The following is a 22,497-nucleotide window of genomic DNA, read 5'->3' on the forward strand; positions in this document are numbered from 1 at the left end:
TGCTAATTGTTGAGCATCCTCCAGTTCCATTAACTTTGGTGAGAATGGATGCAGCCCAGCACCTAGCAGGATCAGGCCTTTACTACATATCCACTCCCTCTGTGCACACTCTACTGTAACCAAAAAGGGAATGATTTTCCTTGTCTTTATTTAGAGATGGGCCTGAGCCACAAAATTCAGATTCAAACTTTACCAAAGCTGAGCGGGTTTTGTATCTGGGTTTTGGTTCACCCCACTGTAGAGATACGGGTGGTTTGCAAAGTCTGGATCCAGATTTGAACATCCCTGTGTTTTGGGGGGTATTTGGATCCAGGGTGGTGTTTCTGATGCATCTCAATTTTATTGTTTTCTCTTCATACTGCTGGCGGTGGCCATCACAGTGTCCACTCAACTTCTCTAACCTTTTCTATAACCTCTTCTTGCCTATTTCAGCAATTAACTGGCCAGCCCATGAAGAGAACCTAGATGACTGCAGTCACTAAGGAGTTACAGTTTGCACACACAACTAGGGGAAATTTTGGATGTGTGTAGGCAGCCAATAAAAGAGGAGATAAACAGTGCAGCTGACTCATTCCCAGCAAGGCTTAGACTGTGATTGCATCACTGTTCCAGGCAGATCACAGCTCTTTGCTGCAGTCGCACTAGCTCACTCCCGTAGTCTCTATGCCCACACGTCTGGAGGTAAGTCTCAATATTCTTTGTATGTTTGTTTTCACTTTTATTTGGACACTGAAATATTAAATCAGCCCCCAGCCACACTTCCCTCATATGGATGGAAACACTTTCACTGTGAATTAAGCGTAAAGGTAGTTTTTAAAGGATCAGCTCTTGTAATGCAGGATTTTCCAGTGTGTTTCAATGAGACATTTAAAGCCTGTCACAGCTTTCTGTAGTCCCCCTCATCCAAACCGCCAGCCTTGACAAGCTGTGGTTAGAAACCAGATCGTAGTGTGGGCAGTAAAATGATATTGGATTTTAAAAGGAGTAAAATCTCTATACCCAGAAGAGCAGAGCTGTTGGTAGTACAGCACTGAGAGCTTTTTTCCCAATGAAGGATCCTTTTGCGTCCCATTTAGGGATTGATTCTGCCACCTTACTGACATTAAATAGTACCTTAATCTGTGATTAGTCCCACTGACTAGTTCTGAAATAAGTTAGTTCCCAATATATGTAAAGGTAGCAAAACTGGGGTTTCTGATTTTAAGGTCAGATCCTCACTTGATGTAAATCGGCAATTTACAGATGAGTTGAGAATCTTGCCCAAACCTCTAGATGTATGGGGGGAAATCCTGCTTCCAGCTGTAGTTTATTTGTATAAAAACAACAAGTGATGAAAACAGATGTCATTCTGGTTTTCAAAACCTCTTTGGTCAGGGTTAGATTTTGCAAAACCAAAATATGGGGATGATTCAGACCTGGTTCTCTTTTTATTTGTGCCACCAAAGTTTCAATAATTGATTCCAGTTTTACCTAGTTCTCTTTTTAAAATAAAAATAAGCGAAACCAGGAGCGATTTGAAGCCAAGACTCATTATTAGACTCTTTTGAACCCAAACATTTAGAGATTTGAGTAAATGGTTCTGATTTACACATTTTTAGAGATGAAAAATTATTTTGGTTTTGCAAACCTTTTGATTGTTTATTTTTCTCCACAGAAACCAAAACTAAATTTAGGTTTCACTTTATCCAATCCCCATAATATTTGAGGAATAAATGGTTCTTTTTTTTTTTGCCTGTCTCTGATTTGGAAGAGCTTTGTGTAATTTTGCACGTAAAATGACTGGCCTGGCTCTGTTGGTCTCATGCCATATTGGATGTGTCCTTTACAAAGTACACTGCTTGAAGTAGATGTATATGAAAAAATAGATTATGTACTTAACCTCTTCATTTTGGGCATCAGAGAAATCTCATGTGTCTGAAATCTTTCCCCCCACATAGTTGTTGCCATCCAGCTCAATAATTCGTTCATAGCAGCATAGAGAGGATCAGTCACAATCCTGCAAAGGTCATTCTGAGAGGCCATCATGTAGCTACTGAATGAGTGCCTTGTTTTAATAGTTCCTGCCGGAACCACAGCTAGTGCCTTCAGATTCAGTCTAGAATGTTGTTGTTTAAAATAAAAAACAAAAGGTTTAACCCATCTCATTGCATCAAACTTACATTAGACTGGGGAATTTTATTAGTCAACCATTGGACATTTTAGTCTGATTATTATATGAATTAGGGTAGCACTTGGAGGCATTAACGGAGTTTGGGACCCCATTGTGCTTTAGGTCAGGGGTTCTCAACCTTTTTCTTTCTCAGTGCCTCCCCCTCCCCTGCTATAAAAATTCCACGGCCCAGCTGCACCACAAAAACTGCTTTTTTCTGCATATAAAAGCCAGGGCCAGCGTTAGAGGGTAGCAAGCAGGGCAATTGCCTGGGGCCCTGTGAAGCTAAGTTGCTCAGGCTTCGGCATCAGCACTGGGCCCTAGCAAGTCTAATGCTGTCCCTGCTTGGCGGACCCCATGAAAGCTGCTCGCAGCCCCTGAGTGGGCCCCAGACCCCTGGTTGAGAACCACTGATCTAGGTGATATCAATATACAGTGTAACAGCCAGACTTGGAAGACCTTGCAATTTAATTAGGCAAAATAGACAAAGGATAAAATAAAGGTGTGTGGTTATCCCCATTTTGTAGATGCTCGGCGGAGTCACTGAGAGATTGTGATTTGCTCAAGATCACACAGGCTTTCTGTGGCAGGGTTGAGAACTAGAATCAGACCCCCTGCATCCTAGTTTAATGTCTTAACCACAAGACCACACTTTAGCTGAACCCTCAACTTAAAAAGATAGTTCTCAACTTACACCCCTTACTCACTACTTAAATCTGCAGTTTAGAGCAGCATTAATTCCTGCATGGCTTTCTTAGTGGAAATCTGCTGAGTCTGAGGGGAGCATTCCATTTTGAGCTCTTATGAGCCTCTGATCTCTAACCATGCAGTATTCTCATAAAGGGGCTTCTGAAGACCCCTTTTCTTCCCTCTCTGTTTTCCTTGTCTCAGCTCTGTTTGTTCTTGTTGCTTTCTTTCAGCACTAAGTATAGGGGATTTTTATGCTCATATTTTTAAAACATCCTCACCTGTTATTAATAACACCTGACTCATACATTAACACAAAGTGGCTGTGTGGGAGGTTGTTATCTCTAGTCAAGGTGTATTAAGGCACATATGCACGTGGCCCTAGGGATCTACTATATATAACCGATGGGCCAAATTCTCTGCTGCTGTAAATGGGCATAGCTCCACTGACTTCAGTAGAGTTTTGCCAATATAACACATCAGGGAATGTGGCCTTTTGTTTTGCTGTTCTGTTGACGTACAGTATCCTAGTAAATAATGGCACATCTGTAAAGGGCATGGCTCTGGAGGTAGATTGGAATGGATTACTGCAGTGTTTCCCAAACTTGGGACGCCGCTTCTTTAGGGAAAGCCCCTGGCGGTCCAGGCCGGTTTGTTTACTGGCCGCGTCCACAGGTCCAGCCGATCGCGGCTCCCACTGGCCACGGTTCACCGCTCCAGGCCAACGGGAGCTGCTGGAAGCGGCGCAGGCCGAGGGATGTGCTGGCTGCCACTTCCAGCAGCTCCCATTGGCCTAGTGTGGCGAACTGCAGCCAGTGGGAGCCGTGATTGGCTGGACCTGCGGACGTGGCAGGTAAACAAACCGGCCCAGCCCACCAGGGGCTTTCCCTAAACAAGCGGTGTCCCAAGTTTGGGAAACACTGGATTACTGCATTATTACAGTTTTTCATGGGAATTATCTTTCTGTCCAGCATGGAACTGTAAGAATTTTAATCTGTTGTTTCCCCAAATTATAACGCTATCCTTGGAAGTCAAGCATTGTATTATATTAATGTAAATAGTGCCCCCATATTTCCAGGTGATTATAATGAGAACTGGCCATAATATTGAGCTTAGCACCTCTTATTTACAAAGGGTAAGTAAACCTCAGGATGTCCCTGTGTGGTAGGTAAATTTTTTCCCTGTGTTTAAAGGACAATCTGACCCAGAGCATGGTAATACAAAGCCTTTTGAATGAAGGTGAAGAATAGTTTGGGAAACAAAGTGTGGTGCAACTTCAGTGTACTTTGGCAATGATAAAAAAAGCAAATCTAAGGATGTCTATTTTTCTTCATTTCAGTCCCCCCACTAAACGGCAGAAAATGGCCAATCTGATGCCTGTAATAGCCCAGGAAGAGCTGGATAACTTTATCTTCACCAGGACAAGTTCTGGCTTCGCCCTCAAAGCCTTTCATGCTCCTCAGAACATTAACATATCACTGAAGCTGCTGACCAGCCAGAATACAACAGAGAGGTGGGTATCATATTTGATTTACTATATAAACAGCTCAGGAGGACAGTAGTGCAAAGAGGGTACCAACATGGACTGTAGCATTTCTGACCCCAGTTCACCTTTCCACTTCAGTGGCTCCTAACTGATTAACAGAGACAAAGTGGAAGAAATACATTGCATTGCATTAGGTGAGAAAGTTGACATATGTAATGACAATGGGGCTTGATCCTGAAGTCATTATTAATAGTGTTGTGATTGCATCAAAGGACTTCAATCCATGTTCAGTGCACCGTTGTACAATGCACTATACAAACAAACACAAAGAGCTCACAATCTAAGTTTCAGACAAAACATGATAGGTGAATAAAGGAACACATATGAGAAGAAAGGGAGAATGGACAATTGCGGTAGAGATAGGATTGAGTGCATATATTAGTCATAACCAGAAACTCTGTCACAAGTGGATGTCAGCCTAACACTCACATAACTCCAATTTATTTCATTGGAGTCACAGGCTTATAGGGATTTTGAGGTCAGGCCCATACTATTTTTTAATGGTGTGGGACCAAATCACTCTAGTGAATGCACTCATTAGGCTCTCAGTTTCTTGAAAGGGCATCCAAGAGCAGAACATGGCCTTTGTAGTATCTGAGAAGTGTAGCTCCTTAGCTGGTTTTTGTAGGAGGTCTGCTTAAGCTGAAAAATTCAGATTTCAAATATCTTAAAGTAGGATATGGAGAGGTCGTTTTTTCCAAAACAAAGACAGGAACAATTTATCTAATCCAGCTCAGATTTCCAACACCCCCTAAAATTCTTGGGGTGCTTGCATCCAAGGTTCCCATGTGTGGTCTTTGGTTGTGCTTCAGTCTAAATTCTTTCATTTATGGCATCCAAATTTGAATCTTGAAACAAGAACGAGTCTGTCTTTAGTGAGGGCTTCTATAGGGCTCAGGGCCCTGATCCAAATCCCACTGACGTCAATGGAAAAACTTCCATGGAGGTTGGATCAGGCCAAAAATGAATTAAGTTTGAGTGTTCTGCTTTTTTATGTTTTAAATTCAATAGAAGTGCAATAATTTACTAATCTAAAATAAGAATATATTTATTTGGTAGTTTTTTCCTAAAAGGCTTGCCCTCTTTCCCCTGTTTGCTCCCCACTTTTTGATTAAATAAAAAAAAAGTTATATCAGACAATAAAAGCTAATAATTTATTTTCTCCTTTCTGGATTTAAAGTGCTGTTTTAGTTATAAAAGTGATTATGGGAAAATGAACCTTCTTACTCATATCTGCTCTATAAATGTCAAGTCTCTGTTTATTCCTCCCCGCACCCACCCACACTATTACCACAGTAGAGTGAACCTAGCAATGAGAATAAGATGGATTCTATCCTGCCCATCATTTGAACTGCTAACCTAGTTCCAATGGTAGAAATCCATATTGTTAATAATGATGTTAAGAGGTAGAAATAAGCACAATTTGTATATAAACTTTGGAGACACAATTTATTTATAAACACAGGTATTAACATACTGAATATCCATTATGTTTGCAATGAAAAGGCTGTTTTCCTTCCTTAAAAAAGAACCCAACTTGGACTGCCTGGCCTGATTTTTCTAAACAATGCATGTTCAGTTGTATATGTGAAAAGTGCTTGCACAGCTGCACATGTAACTTGAGTGTGCTGTTACTGCCACTGCCCATGCAATATCCATTCACAAATACATTTGATCTGGAAATCAGTGACCCCCAAATATGGAACCCACAATGTAATTTTTAGTCGCTTCTCCCTATAACTGCATTTTTATATACTTCCCTGAATTGTATATCACATGCATACCAGAGAGGATTCCAACAAAAAGCAAAAATACAGGAAGCAACTTTTACTATGATAGGACTGTGCTACACCTGTTAGTCCCTGTCTTACATTTCCACCATGCATTTCACAGTATTGTGCTCCAGCAGAAGGGCAGTTACCAGCAGCCTCTCGGGCACTGGCAAGCAGTGTTGGGCTATATAATGGTGGGTGAGAAATTTGATCCACACCTGCTTAAAATAGTTTTTAGAGAATTTTTCTAAAATAGTCTCTCCTATGGGAACAGGAGCTGGTTTGGAAAACAGAGGCTAGTTTGAGGAGTTGTCGGATAGCTCCCAATCTCTTACACCAGTACATGGGACAGATCAGGGAATGGGCATCAGTTCAGGGATAAAAGAATCTCCTGCATGCTGCTGAGGCTGATCAGGGACCAGGAGCCATTGCATACAGTTAGGAAGCAAATACTATAGGGCCCAGGGTGCTAGCATTACCAGTAGGGTCATCTGGCCAAATCCTGATGTCTTTACTCAGTTTTTACTGGGGCATACTCCCACTGAAGTCAATGAGACTGTCACTGAGTTCAACGGAAGTTTGCTGAAGCATGAGGAATCTAAGTTAAGATCTTAAGATTTATCAAAGAGTACCTACTGCAATAAATATATCCTACAGCCTAAAAATATACATAGAATAGCAAATCTGTGATTTACATGGTGGACAATGTTTGGGACTGAATTAAGTTCCCAAACTTTGGAACAGTTGGTATCAGAAGCCAAACTATGCAGCTGGACCCTCTTCCTAAATATACAGATTTGTTTTTCAACAGGAAACAGTAACTGGGGTTAGTCTTTAAAATAATGACAGAGGTTGAAATCCTGATCCCATTGAATTTTACCATTGATTTCTATGGGCTGAAGATTTGATGCATAGAATCAGCAATTCAGAACATATTGCAGATGGGATCATATTTTTAAAGTTAAATGCAACTTAGGGAGGAGTGATCCTGTAGCACAGGGGTGGCCAGCCTGAGCCTGAGAAGGAGCCAGAATTTACCAATGTATATTGCCAAAGAGCCACAGTAATATGTCAGCAGCCCCCTGCATCAGCTCCACCCCTTCCCCCCTGCTCCCAGCACCTCCCACCCACCGGCAGCCCCACTGATCAGCACCTCTCCCTCCCTCCCCACACATCCTGATCAACTGTTTTGTGGCATGCAGAAGGCTCTGTGGGGGGAGGAGCGAGGGCACAGCAGGCTCAGTGTGGGAAGGGGTGGAGTGGGGGCAGGCCTGTGGCAGAGCCAGGGGTTGAGCAGTGAGCACCCCCCCGGCACATTGGAAAGTTGGTGCCTGTAGCTCCAGCCCCAGAGTCGGTGCCTATACAAGGAGCCACATATTAACTTCTGAAGAGTCGCATGTGGCTCCGGAGCCACAGGTTGGCCAACCCGGCTGTAGCAGAACCAGTTCATTTATCTTCCTTGAAACTGAACATTCCAATCTGATCCACAGATCATTGTACAACTGAACAAATAAGTTATTGTCTGAAGTTCTTAAATAGTCTTAATCTTCTACCGATTAGCAAAATCTGTTTTCCTTATACTTCTTAAAATACATCCCGCTGAATTTAAGACTAAATCTAATCTGAGTAGAAGCAGATGCAGCTCCACTAAGTCCCTAAAGTTACACCTAACACTTACACTAGGTCTGAATTTGGCCTCATGGCTTTACCTTTACTCTCTGATGTGGTTTGATCCCATCCATACAGGCTATGACTGAAGCTGGTAGAATTTGCAGTGTGGAAGGGACCTCACTGATGGCGTGAGGAAAGCACACTTTTAGGGGAACGGAAGGAAAAAAAATCAGTTCAGACCGGTCATTTCTTCAGTTAGTTTAACTATCCCAAACATTCTTCCTGCCCTTGCATTTTAGATCCTGATAAATATATTTTGATACTAATGGAAGTAGTTTATTTCTTGTACATTTTACAGTTTTAATGTGAAAGATGTTTTGTACTCCAGAAAGCATTGTTGGTATTAAACACCAGATAATGGTAGTGGTGGGAAAACTCTACCAAGTCATCCTTCTTTCCAATATCACACAATATGACCGTTACTCAGCATGTCTGTCTGAAATGCTGCCTCTTTAACCCCTGTTCTCTGCTTGCAGTGAGCTGAAGGTGCTACTCCAAGATGTAGCAAACACACGACGCATTCAGTCTGAACAGCTCCTGCCTTCTCTTGGGATCTACCAATCTCAGGGACTTCTGGGGGTCGTGACTGAATGGATGTGCAATGGATCCCTCCACTCACTCATCCACGAGGTAAGGAAGAGTAGGGATCTTTTAGAGGGGCTCCTTTATGGGTATTAAAACTGTTTAGAAGCTAGGGCAATAATAAAATGAGCAAACTGTACCTCAGTTATGGATATTAATTTTGCAATAGTGTTGCTAATACTTTTCATCTGTAGATCTCAATAGATAGTGTGAATAATGACTGCTTTATAATTCTAAAAGATATATACATATTGTGGAATATTACACTGAAATAAATGTTGATTTTTAGCACCACCTGTACCCAGAATTGCCTTTTCCCCTACTCATGCGGATCCTGTCAGATGTGGCTGAAGGATTATATCATCTCCATAGGCTAGACCCTCCTCTCCTCCACTACAGCCTGAAACCCTCCAATGTCCTTTTGGATACACAATATAGAGCTAAGGTGAGGCCCTTTTACATTTAGCTTTTTGTCTTCATTATTTTCTTGACATGAAACCAGAACAACTTCTCCAAAGTATGCTTGATTATAGGTTTATTTATCAGACATCTATCCTAACATAAAATACCAGATCAATATTTGATACCAATAATGCTATATTGTTGCTACAATTCACCATTCACCCTTCTCTACAGATAACAGATTATGGTCTAACCTCCTGGAGGAAGCAGCAAAGATCAGTCCTGCAGAACTGCAATAGAAGCTGCTGGGATTTGGTATACCTCTCTCCTGAAATACTTGAAGGAGGTGTACCCTCACAAGAAGGAGATATTTACAGGTTAGTACAGGTTTTTAAGGGAAAGTTATAGCTAAAGGAGATCTACTTCTGGAGAGCAATTCACATAGTATTGAATTAAATGTTTCTTTCAAGAAAATATTGTAAAATTATACTACAGTGAAACCTACAAGACACAGTGTTCCATTGAAGTAACAGCTGTTACACATATCATATCTGCATAACATTCCAGACTAGGAATATTGCAGCATTTAGTTAAACTTGAAATTCCTAATGTTTGAAGGAAATTATTTCAATACAATTTGTTATTTTAAAAATTAAGACTTACGGCCCTACCTTTAGGTTAAGCAATTGCCAAACTTCAGCTTCAAAATATTAATTTACAGTAAAAATGTAGAATACTGCTGCGGATGACATGCTATGAAGTATATTCTCATCTTGATGCTTATATTAGATTTACTTGAATAAATTAAAGGGAGTTCTATGCACACAAGGAGAGAGTGACAAATCCTTGTAGGTGAAGGACTAGTGTTTAGCAAAACTTACGGTTTTTTTAAACATACCCTTTTCAGATCAGAGACCAAACTTTCAAATGTAGCTACTAAACTGATTCTGTGTTTTCAAGTATCTGCACAAAACTTAATCTGCCTACAAAAATAGGCATGCCTTAGACATCAGGTAGTCAAGCAGCAAGAGTTAAGTTTCCAAATTCTTTCAATTTGAATAATATAAAGTTTTATAAATATCTGAAGATTCTTTTTATAAACACTAGCATTGGGGCCTAAATGTCCAATGTGGGTGCCAAAACTGTAGACCCAATTATTTGGACACACAAGTGCAATCCTCTTAGAAACGTATCATCAACAAGTCAAGTAGTTAGATTTTTAAATGGCTGCTGCTGGTGGTGTAGACAGTTGTGCCAATATTTAATATTTAGGCACAATTATTGGATGCTTGGTTGAGATCTAGTTAAAAATAAGAATATGATTTTTATCTTGATGATGTCCCTTTAAGGTCCTGTGGAATCTCTTCTGAAAGAACTCACTATGCCTAATCAGGCATTACCTTTTAATTGAAGTGACTTACATAAAGAATGCACGTTATTTACTCCACCATCTTGTCTGCCACACATGCAAAGGGCACATACATGATACTCTGGAAGAATGACAGTCCAAAAATAGCAACTGTGTGACTCTGTAGATGTATATCTTCATGGCTGGCACCACAGAGTCTACGACAACCTTTATACCTAATATTACGTATGGCCAATTTTCTAGTGTTAGATCTTTTATTTTTGTTATGGAGCCAACAACTTCAGCTCCTTTTCTATTGTCATCAAAGCAGTGACCAAAAATGAGTCATATTATATATGTATTTAATAACACCTATGAATGATGTGATTGTTCCTCTGTTGTCCATGAAGAATACATGAGGCTCAAACAGGAAAGGAGTGAAAGGCTCACTTTCAGATGGCATAATTCCCATTCTCGGGTGTCACACCTTTTTAATTATAGATATTTGGAAGTGACTGGTATTGCATGAGACCTGTGCGTGTCCAGTAGTGGTGTGACATGGAATATACTTTTTTGTTTTGCATATATGTCCAAGTGTTTTTACACCAATATTGATGTTGATTTAAGTACATTTAAATGTTAGAGTGACATTTCCTAGAAGTTACAAATGGAAAAAAAAGATCTAGGGCCCGATGCAAATTTCACTGATGTAAAGAAAGATTCATTGGGCTTTAGATCAAGCTTTTAGTGGGTCAGCTAGTTCATTCCCTTGTCAGTACGCTCAACACTACCAAACACTTCATAATTACTGCAGCAAAAAAAAGAGGAAGTGAAAGGCTTTGAAACCCACAAATGGAAATTAGGTGAGGTATTTTAGAAAATAATCTATAGAATTTAAGAGCAAGTCTTTCCCCTGAAACAGAATTCTAGCTGGTCTTTGTTATATCCCTTGAGTATTGTATAAGGACAGCTCAATTGGAAACTGAAATATAATAGTATGCAAAAATGGAAATCCTGCTAATAAGGAAGGGCGTAGTGCAGGGGTGGGCAAACGTTTTGGCTCGAGGGCCACATCTGGGTGGGGAAATTGTATGCAGGGCCATGAATGTAGGACTGGGGCAAGGGGTTGGGGTGTGGGAGGGAGTCCGGGGCATTGGAGGGGGTGCGGTGTGCAGGAAGGGGCTCAGGACCAGGGGTTGGGGTGCAAGAGGGGTGCGGGGTGCAGGAGAGGGCTCAGGGCAGCAGGTTGGGGTGCAGGAGGGATGCGGGGTGCTACAGGGAGCTCAGGGCAGGGGGTTGGGGGCTCAGGGCAGGGGGTTGGGGTGCAGGAGGGGGTATGGAGTGCGGGAGGGGGCTCAGAGCAGGGGGTTGGGTTGCGGGGTGCAGGAGAGGTGCAGGCTCATGCTTGATGCTGCTTACCTCAAGCAGCTCCAGGGTGACAGCGGCGCACAGCGGAGCTAAGGCAGGCTCCCTGCCTGCTCTGGTCCCGTGCCGCTCCCAGAAGTGGCCAGTATGTCCAGCAGTGGCTCCTGGGGGTGGGGTGGGGCAGGCGGCTGCGCTGCGCACTGCCCTTTCCTGCGGGTACCACCCCTGAAGCTCCCATTGGCTGCAGTTCCCCATTCCTGGCCAATGGGAGCTGCATGGGGCGGAGCCTGCAGGCGAGGGCAGTGCATGGAGCTGTCTTCCCGCCCCTCCTCCAGGGGCTGTAGGGATGTGGTGCCGGCCGCTTCCAGGAGTGGCACAGGGCTAGGGCAGGCAGGTAGCCTGCCTTAGCCCTACTGCACCATGGGGCTGGCAATCCTGTGGGCCAGATTGAAAGCCGTGACAGGTCGGATCTGGCCTGCAGGCCGTAGTTTGCCCTCCCCTAACTTAGTGTAACATGGAAAATACCCTTTCCTTGAACTAATGAACTCAGTTTTTCAGTAAGTAATCATAACACCAACACAGATTCCAAATTAACAAGCACAATTTCATTATTGTTTGCCTCTAGCTTTGGAATGCTATGTTGGGAAAGCGTAAGCAGACAGAAACCTTTTGAAGGTACGTATTTCTCTCTTTCTTGATGGTTAATTATCTTTTTCTGAGTTTATCCTCCTCTAAGCAACATTGATACCAACAGACCTGTCTTTTCAGACCTCGCTTTATCTCAAATCCCTATCACAGTGCTTGCAAGGATTAATTTTTGATCAGTAAGTGTCAGAAAATACTGATTTCAACGTACACACACAAACTAACAAAAATATTTCCAATGATAGTTGAAATTTACAGATAGGCAAAGTAAGAAAAATGTTGCTAGAGTTTGATTTAAGGATATTTACTTTGTATATTTTGACATGTGATATTGGCAATTTGTGTTTGAATGGTTATAAAACTTTAACTTTTTGAACCTCAACATCTACTGTCATTAAATAATTGTCTGACACTCTCATAATTTTCTGCAACTGTAAAAATTCAATTAAATTGGGAAAAAATTAAAAATAAACAGTATTTTCTGTCAAAATTATAAAAAATCAAATTCTGCCAACTGTGTATCCCAATAATGCACAGTTCCATAGCTCTGCATCTCTTGTAGGGAGTACTAGCCCCAAATGAAGATTCTTATTGTAAAAGAAACAGATACCTTCTCAGGGGTAGCTTTAATGGCATAAAGAACAGGAGTACTTGTAGCACCTTAGAGACTTATGCTCAAATAAATTTGTTAGTCTCTAAGGTGCCACAAGTACTCCTATTCTTTTTGCGGATACAGACTAACACGGCTGCTACTCTGAAACCTGTCTTTAATGGCATAGTTTTTACTATGTACTACCTAGGCCTGTTCACTGTAGCACCCTATTAAATTGTTATTTTGACATTTCTGCTTATCTTTAATGCATAGCAACAACTCTTTGGCTTGTGACACTCAGCATACTAATATCACAATCCAGCATACTGACATTAGGCAGCATTTTAGGGTATGTCTACACTGGAGCTGGAGAGAATAATTTCCAGTTTGAGTGACACACTCGCGCTAACCCTGATCCAACTAACAAGCTACAAATTAAAGTGTAGCCATGGCAGCATGAGTGGTGGGAAGGGCTCAAGTACAATCCCAGTCAAGCAGCGCTAGTGCAGGTAGGCGTACTCAAGCTGGAAATTACATCAGTGTAGACATTTCCTTAGTGGCAAGTAACTTGTCCAGTGAGTAGAATTGAGCCTTTATACATGTTTAAAAATCAATGAGAGTTTCAGGTCGCAAATAGGAACTTTTCGTTTCTGCTAGACTTATATTACTATAAAATATGCTACTTTCTGCTTATTTTATACCAGAAAATGAAAATGAGGAATTTTACAGAGTTGTAGATCTTTAAAGCACTGTATAATAGACTGAAAATTATCCCCATTTTACCGATAAGGAAACAGAGGCAGTGGTACATGATTTGTTTAACATGACAGCCAGAGCTGACGACTAGACTTTGGAGTGCTGATTCCTGTCTCATTCTCATTCCTTTAAAGCATGGCTCCTTTTAACTTATAGTAAACATACTTTAAAGAAGGATCGGTTTCTTCTAATCTCTCTTGAGGTCTATGAAAGTGACAGTGCTGTATCATGTTCCTGAATATGATCCTTCTTACTCCTTCTCTTACAGCTGATTGCTCTAGCAATGAGATTTCAGTTTGAGCAGTCATATGTGAAGAAGTATGTGCTTCTGTACTTGATTACCAAACTACATTACAGTTAGTACTCTCCTCTATCTGGAAAATGGCAAGGGCTCCAGGTCTATCTACCTATGGGACTTTCTTTTTCACTACATGGTCCAAGGAAAGGAAACTACCTGCTTGCCTATGGTGCACTAAACACTACAGAACCCAAGAATCAGGGGTTTTGAAAGCAGCAAGATGTGGAACTTTTCCTGGCAATTGTTTAATCACTATTTCTATTAAATATGACTCTAAAACAAGTCACATTACATTTGTATAGCACTTTTCATCCAAAAGGGCCCCAAAGATCTTTACAATTTAACATACACATTTATTTATGAGAATCGCTTCACTCATCATCTCTCGAATGGAACATATAACTATTCAACGCACACTAACATTGCACAACCCTTTTAGACAAAAAATGAAAGATAGTGTATCCAACTAAAATTGCAGAGGGAATGAAGGTAGGTGGGATACAGTTACCCCAGCGAGACTCTGGCCATTACAGCAGGACTAGCAAACATCCTCATTCTTACAAAGGCTGCCATGGAAACTTAAATGACCACAAGTGGTCAGGCTCATGATTTTAGATCTCTTCAAATTTCCTTAGTGATTTCTCAAGACATGCAGGGCTCCTGCAAAATTCATCAACAAATACCCCATACACCTAATTTTCCATATGTAATGTTCCACAAGTTCAGCCTCTCATTTTCTACTATGAATGATGAGGAGAATTATATACTTGTGTATTTCGACCACCAGCCTGCTCTCAAGTACAGAATATGCAGGCGTATGCCCTAGGGAGAGGTGAGGGGGGCAGCATGCTGTAATTTTGCAATCACATTTGTGAGGTTGTGTGTATGTGTACATGATGTCAGAATAAGCCAGTGTCTTTGCTGATCACAAGTCACCTAGCAGATTACTCTGTTTATCTACGTAACAGCTTTCATTTTGACAGACTTTACAGGCTCAGATTAAAAATACTATGTACAATATACTTATGCAAGGCGGTGCTTTCATATTTTTTCACTGCCATTTTGTAGCTGCCCAGAAGAATTAGATTCTTTTGTGCATAAAGGGAACAAGTTTTTTTTTAAATTTGCACGCAGAATTGCATACAGAACTATGTGGTTAGGTTGCACACACAGTAACTATAACTGCAAATAGGGTATTTGTGCATGCAGGTTACCAGTTATGCATGTATACCCAGTTGTGACTTATTGCTTAAACAACCCTTCCAACCAGAAATAAATGGACTGCTGTCGGTAGGTATAAATGAGTATTGTCACAGTTGGTCAGCTTTACTTAAGAGTGTGTTGTTGGGTTTTTTATTTTTGTTTTTAGAGAGTAGTCTTAGTTTTAAAATACAGAAAATAACCTGCACTAAACATCATCTTAAAATAGTTCTGAGGGTTTAAACTTTTAAATAACATTTTCTCATTCTCTTGCAGGCAAAAAAAACCTGCTGGAAGTTGTGACAGGAGTCTGTAGTGGCCTGCGGCCTGGGACTGAAGCAGAATATATACAGAGCAATTTGCCTCAGAGAAACAGGCTGTTACAGCTCATCATACTGTGCTGGCACCAAGACCCAGATTACAGGCCCCAAACTGCAGGTAACATTCAGTATTTGCTCTCCCTTGTTGCTATCACAAACAGTTTGAGTGTCCTAAGTAATGCAGTGTTGTTGTAGACCTGAAGCTCTGTGTGAGCTCGAAAGCTTGTCTCTCTCACCAACAGAAGTTGGTCCAATAAAAGATATTACCTCACCCACCTTGTCTCTTTAATGTCCTAGATCATTGTACAGTAATGATGGCACAATAGAATGTTGTAACCCCAGTGTGAGATGAAACAGTTGGGGCACTGTCACCAGCATACTGTAGTGTTTTGGTTTGGGTTTTTTTTTAATAAGGATGCCATGCCCTCCTGTTAGGGTGACCAGACAGCAAATGTGAAAAATTGGGACAGGGGTGGGGGGTAGTAGGAGCCTATATAAGAAAAAGACTCAAAAATCGGGACTGTCCCTATAAAATTGGGACATCTGGTCACCCTACCTCCTGTAAGGTGGCTTAGTCATTTCAAGATTTTTAGTTTAAATATAGTGTAGTAAATTTAGCATAGATAAAGGCTAGGAAATTACTGGAGATTGCCAGCTAAATTCAGTATTTGAAGAATGGCTGATTGACCTTTAACAATCCCATCTCAAATTAATCACCATTCCCACTGGAGCAAATCCCACTGTTGGTTAAGTCAGAGTAGCTATATTATACCAGCTGAGGCTCTAATTCTCTGTTTCTAAAAAGACAGCCCTGACACATGAATGATAAACTATGGCCACAATTTTTCAGACCTGTACACAGAAGTGTCCAACTAGCCATCCACACATGCTTTTACTGTGATTGCTTTGTGCAGTCATGAATAAATTAGGTACAAACATGCAGGTTTTTGTGTGCACATTTCTGAAAATATGATCCTAATTTGTTTATATTAGATCAGAAAATAAAAATATATAAGGCAAAGTTACTTAGAGGTGATTTAAAAGATTTTAATATGATTGCAACAGAATAATAAAATCAGTGGAAGCACATTGGTGCATAGATATTTGCTTATTTGGATACGCATACATCCTGTATTTAAAATGCATTTTTCTTCCCACAGATTGTGCAGAACTCTTAAGGAGAATTTTGAATGCTTTTAGCAAGGAGAAGATTTCCAGTGCAATCTACAATTTGATTGATGCAAAGGTTAGTGCAAAATTCAGATTTGGTCCCATACAATTGCATTGCCTGCTCTGGGTGATTTTACTTCTAGCTGCAGATCATGTGGTGTATGTGCCTCATATTTTGGCAGTACCTCCATGAACAGGGCTGGCTCCAGGCACCAGCGTAGGAAGCTGGTGCTTGGGGTGGCCAATTCAAAGGGACAGCACTCCATCCGGTATCAGGGCATCACGTCCGAGTCTTCGGCAGGGATTTGGCAGCGGGTCCCTCATTCCCTCTCTTTCTCTTTGAGCTGCCACTGAATTGCCACCAAAGAGGAAGAGAGGGAGGACCCACCGCTGAATAAGCGGTGCAATTGAGCTGCCGCCGAAGTGCTGCCACTCGTCTTTTTTTTTTTTTTTCCGGCTTGGGGAAGCAGAAAAGCTGGAGCTGGCCCTGTCCATGAATATTCAATGTATGATTTTTTTAGTCTCATTTGGACTGAATGTTGTGTATATTTTACTAAGTGAGTGTATTTTTTTTGTTTGTTTCAGGAGAGAGCAGTAAATGCCTGCAAAGGCTCCGTTCCACACATGCGTCAGACACATGTGCACAACCTAGAGGTGAGCAAACTGTGTCTTCTTACATATGCACTTGGGGAGGAAAATTTTTCAAGGGTATCTTAGTCCCATTATCAAAAGTGACTTAGGCATTTAGACTCCCTAAGGGAGGCTGCCTAGTAAGGGAGGTCTTTTCTATCAAGAAGATAGAAGTAATTTCTTATCCATTTTCATCCCTGTCAGGTCGTCTGTGCACAGAAAAACAGCAACCGGCTTATCGACAAGTGTGTCCATCTAACAGCACAGGAATTGTCAACTGTTCTTGACAGCCCTGCAGGAAGAGAGAAGGCTAATCAGATGGCACTTGCAGATATCACAACGCCAAACACAACACAAAAAAGAGGTATGCAGGACTGACCATCTTGAGATGTTTTTACCTCCAAGTACTATAAAAATATTAAACAATTACTTGTCGGCTCAGTATCCATAACAACATGCCAAATGTCTCCCTCTTCAGAGTGCAACTGTGATATAACTCTTGATATAACCAGAGCAACAGAGTCCTCTGCAGTAGCAAGAGTCTGCCTTGAGAATTGCAGTGGTGCAAGATTTTTGCAACCATTCCTCCACAGGGAGAACTCACAGCTAGCCAGTGTGTTCCCATACGTGAGTGGACATTCACTGGGTTCAGTGGTATAAACCAGGAAGCCATAAAATTTGCTGATTTACTGTACACCCTGAACACCCTCCACCAGTCAGATACCTGTGGTGCTCTGACCACAACTTAAAGCTGCCATTCCGTGGCATTCCAAGAACTGCCTACTCTTCCCTAGAGAGCAAATCCATCCTGGGTCTCGTGGACCCTGCTGGAACAGAGAGGTGCAACTTCTTTTGCCTTTGCCACCATGAGTGAATCTAGCCCTCTACCAAGGTACTTATATGGTCCTCAATCACCACAGTACTTTTCTCTACTTTCTAATACCTGCTGTCAAATGTCTCCACATTAGAAAGTAATTGCTTTGGAAGAGTCCCATCTCTTCAGAAGTCCACAAATGATTCATGTTAGCCATTCCTACCTGACCATATCCTTCTGTTTTTTCACTGTGGGCTTGTCTTGGCAAATTTTTGACAAAGTATTTAAATCCGTGTGCATTTCATGTATATAAGCGGACTGGAGGTATTGACTTAAACATTTCTTCTTTGTTCTTTGATACAAGATCTGAGCCACAGAAAATCTGTTACACCTCTACCCCGATATAACGCTGTCCTTGGGAGCCAAAAAATCTTACTGTGTTATAGGTGAAACCGCGTTATATCGAACTTGCTTTGATCCACCAGAGCGCGCAGCCCCGCCCCCCCCCGAGCGCTGCTTTACAGCATTATATCCGAATTTGTGTTATATCGGGTCGAGTTATATCGGGGTAGAGGTGTATCTATCTTTGGTGTATCTATCTGAATACATGAGACTTATGATACAGGTTTCTTAATACTTAGTACTGAAATAGATTAGTGGCTGTTCCTTTTGGGTAGAACAGGATTTTCCTCAACTTCATCCACAAATTTACAGTAGTCCACAACTATAATCAACAAGTTAAAAGGACAGTGACAACTTAAATGTAGCCCAAAGTTTACATTTTTTAAAAACCTTTTATAAAATCTATAACCCATAGAACAGTTTCTAGAATTAAAACTCAGTTAGGTAATAATTGGAGATATACCAATCTCCTAGAACTGGAAGGGACCTTGAAGGTCATTTGAGTCAGCCCCCCTGCACTTCACTAGACCAATTTTTTTGCCCCAGATCCCTAAGTGGCCCCCTCAAGGATTGAACTCACAACCCTGGGTTTAGCAGGCCAATGCTCAAACCACTGAGCTATCCCTCCCCCCAAAGTTGAAACATTTGACCTAGACATTCAACTGCAATGTTATTAATTTATTTGTATCAAGGATGCTCCATCAAGGACCAGGGCTCCATTGTGCTAGATGCTGTACAAACATATAACAAAAAAAGATTGTAGCTCTTTGGGGCAGAAACAAAGTATGAGATCCAAACACTGCAGCACCAAGAAGCTGACTAAACAAAAGTGACTGACAATATTCAAGACGAGATAAAAATTTTTTTCCACTTTTAATTCAGTAACGCACATTCTTTTTTGCAATATATGATTTACGTTTAGTGTCCCTTATACGTTTCTAATTTTACAAATAAAAATTTATTATTTGGCCGAATACAACAGTCACATTATGTGTAGTGTAACAGGTGGTATCGTGCTTGAAAAGATGACGCTCCACTCCTGGGAATTCATCATCCATACTCTTGCATAACACAATTTTCTTAAAGTGTGAGAGATGGAGTATGTACATAACATGTCAAAACTTCATAAGAGGGAGGATCTAGCAGCAAGTGTACACAGGATGTAATATTTACAGACAAGTTAGTCCTCTAAACTCTGTTTTAATTAGAGATCCAGAACTATCCATTGATGAATCTCTATTATGTTCAGCTGTAGTCCAGTTTAAAAGTCTTATCTCACCCATCTTTATTTGTTCCCAGCTCATCCGGGCAGTAGAGAATCAGCTCTGCAGCATTCCTTTCCCACTCCTTGTACTTCTGATCCACATGCAAGCAGAGAAGATGGTGGTCAGTGTCAAAGGGACCCAAAGGTGTGGCAGCAGCCGCCACTACAGTTATCACTGCCACCTGAGCACAGTCCCCATCATAGCCAATTTCAAAGCACACAGTTTGAACAAACATTAACAGGTGAGATTCCAAAGAAAAGTTTGGTCCAAAAACCAGAAGCTACTGGCAATGTGGTATAGTAATATTTTACTTTGGCACACTTTCACCAGTGTTTCCGATAAAAACTGTACTTTGGCCATATTCTTGTGTATTTACTGGTAATTAGTGTAATTCCTCTGAAGCTGGTACTTACCATTGTAAGAAACAGGATACTGGACTAGATGGATCATGGGTCTGCTCCAGTGTGGTAATTCCTGTGTTACTAAAAGCTCAGACTTTGGCCTTCAAAGCCAACTTTTGTTCAGAATAGGCACATTGTTCAGAAGTGGGCTTTCACTGGAAAGGGATCTAAAGAAAAACCTCACAAAATATAGCAAGTTTTATGGTGAAATAGGCCCACTGAGTTTATAACAAATGGGGAAAAAAATCTATTGTATGTGGTTTAACCTTTCATTGCGACAATTTCAAACATCTCCAGCAAGGTAGTTCTTGGGGATGCAAAAGGTTAGTTGGAAAAAGACTTCCCTTCCACCTCACCACTTTCTTTGGGCAAGACCCGAAAAAGGCCTCAATCTTCCTACTGAGCAGATATGGATAAGGCTGACTTTTGGTCTGTGAAAGCTGCCTCTTTTTTCCATAATGAAAAAGTTTGTAAAAACAATTTTGTTCCTTTTTATTCAAGGTCCTTGCTGCAAAGGCAACTGCTGCCAGATCCTAGCCTGTGGGCGACAGACTATCTTGAGCTGCATGACAGAAGGGCGCCTCAACCACATTCTTGATGTCCTTCGCTCCCAGCAAGTGTTGTCTAAAATGGACTATGAAATGATCACCTCTTTCCCCACCCTGACCAGCCGCGCTCGTGCTTTGTTGGACACTTGCCTCTGCCTTGGCGAGGGGGCAGCTCAGATTGTAGTGACTGTGCTCTCAACTAGCAAATGTAGCCCTCTGGCACGAGGCAGCCACATCACAGACAGCTCTGCTAAATTAAATAGACGACTGCAGTGACTTACGTTATTTTCCATGGCATATTTCATGGATCGGTGCACTGGTAACTTGGAATGACATTAATTCATGTTCATTTCTCATTACCCACTGACTAAAAAGTCTCTTCCTTTTCCTATTGCTCAGTGACTTTAGTCCTCTAAGAGTTCAAGACACCCATTGCCTGCAGAAATAACAGAGCCTGGTAATATACCCGTATATTCCAACTTGGACCTCTGAGTTGGTAGGATTATGGGAGTATGCCAGAGTCTAGTTCAAGTCACATGTCACTTATTATTTCCTGGTTTCTTGATGGAGGTAAATTGATTGTGACTTATTGGTGGATGGTTGAGAGGAAGACTGATGCTAAGCTCTTCCAAGTCTGAAAGGCACTTAAGGATGGGCTGCTGCCTGGGAAGGAAGAAAGAAGCTGCTTTTGCCAACAGCCAAGCAAGCTGTCACAGTGAAAGTGAAAAGCATTAAGGAATAACTTTTCAGGATCGCTTCAAACGAGCCTCTGAAATTTAACATCTTGCAAACTGAATATTTTTTTAAATTTTTCTTGCACAAATGCTCATTTGTCCTTGTAAACTGGTACACTTACATTTAGCAGGTGCAAATTCAGAGACTCTTTTGAAATAAAATGGCCATAAACAGGTTAAAGTTACCTGGATACAGCATGTTAATGTTGTTCAGTTTATGAATGATACAGGTATACAACGTGAAGTTAAGCTGTGAGATTCCTCTGAAGTGCCAAACTGGCCACTTTGGAAGGACATTGAACTGTAAATAAAGATACGAACATCAAATATTATCTTAGTTAAAACGAAAATGAAGTGTGCAAGGTGCCTCCATTAGAAAGCACAGTGGGATGCCTGCACTAGTCATGGCACTGGATAAGCCCAAGAACATTATCATTACAAGATGTATAGATATTTCAGATGCCAAGCTACATTGTTCTGTTTTGCTACATTGCAATTGTTCTTTTAATTTCCAAGATGTTCAATTAATCCTGTGGTTTGATGTGTTGGAATCTTAAATGCAAGAGTGGAGTGTTTTAAGGCATATTTATACAAGGGATTATTTACTCCACATGATATAATTTGAAACCACTAGCTTTAGAAGTTTTAAAATCAACATTTTAGAAAATTCAGTCAAACTGTGTTAAGGCTGCTTTGTGACTAAAAATGGCTAAAATTTAAAGCAGTGTCAAAGTGTGTTAGAAATGTCATTTTTTACTTTATTAAGGGGGCAGCTTTCTAGCTCCTAGAAGTTTAATGTTTCATGCTGCATGTTAAATGAGAGACTTCTGTTTCTCCAACAGACCACAGAACAGCTTTTGGTACAACATAGGGCTCTTGTCACTGGTCAAAAAGGGAACGAATCCCTCCACCGTATTCCTTCCTTCTGTGGAAGGAAGCACAATTGTCAAGACTTAAATATCAGGTATCAGGAATCATTCCATTCAACTGTTGTACTGGAGTTTTTAAACTTCTATATAACATTGATGGGACAGTAGACAACCCTAGTTTATGATATATTTTTAAATGAGTGCCTGATTTTAATGCATAACTTAGTCTTTGTCCACCCATATCCTCCATCAGTCTCTGAAAGATTTCAGATTTGCACAAAACTTTCACTTCTATTTACTTCCATGCAGTTACAGAGTACCTCAGCAACCC

General features: G+C 41.0%; 1 protein-coding gene across 1 annotated transcript in view; it reads left to right on the forward strand.

Moving 5' to 3' along the window:
- LOC120384459 (receptor-interacting serine/threonine-protein kinase 2-like) overlaps nucleotides 1-20,843 on the forward strand; it is a 38,250-nt gene extending 17,407 nt beyond the window's left edge. Inside the window, exons 3-14 of the mRNA XM_039503198.1 lie at nucleotides 433-681; nucleotides 4,176-4,349; nucleotides 8,302-8,455; nucleotides 8,697-8,852; nucleotides 9,044-9,186; nucleotides 12,148-12,197; nucleotides 15,290-15,451; nucleotides 16,494-16,579; nucleotides 17,089-17,157; nucleotides 17,338-17,497; nucleotides 19,649-19,855; nucleotides 20,517-20,843. Coding sequence (XP_039359132.1) covers nucleotides 4,198-4,349; nucleotides 8,302-8,455; nucleotides 8,697-8,852; nucleotides 9,044-9,186; nucleotides 12,148-12,197; nucleotides 15,290-15,451; nucleotides 16,494-16,579; nucleotides 17,089-17,157; nucleotides 17,338-17,497; nucleotides 19,649-19,855; nucleotides 20,517-20,839 — 1,662 coding nt within the window. The 5' untranslated portion in view covers nucleotides 433-681; nucleotides 4,176-4,197 and the 3' untranslated portion in view covers nucleotides 20,840-20,843. The remainder of the gene's footprint in view (nucleotides 1-432; nucleotides 682-4,175; nucleotides 4,350-8,301; nucleotides 8,456-8,696; nucleotides 8,853-9,043; nucleotides 9,187-12,147; nucleotides 12,198-15,289; nucleotides 15,452-16,493; nucleotides 16,580-17,088; nucleotides 17,158-17,337; nucleotides 17,498-19,648; nucleotides 19,856-20,516) is intronic.
- Nucleotides 20,844-22,497: the final 1,654 nt, after the last annotated feature.

The sequence above is a fragment of the Mauremys reevesii genome, linkage group 16 (genome assembly GCF_016161935.1).
Source record: "Mauremys reevesii isolate NIE-2019 linkage group 16, ASM1616193v1, whole genome shotgun sequence".
NCBI lineage: Eukaryota > Metazoa > Chordata > Testudines > Geoemydidae > Mauremys > Mauremys reevesii.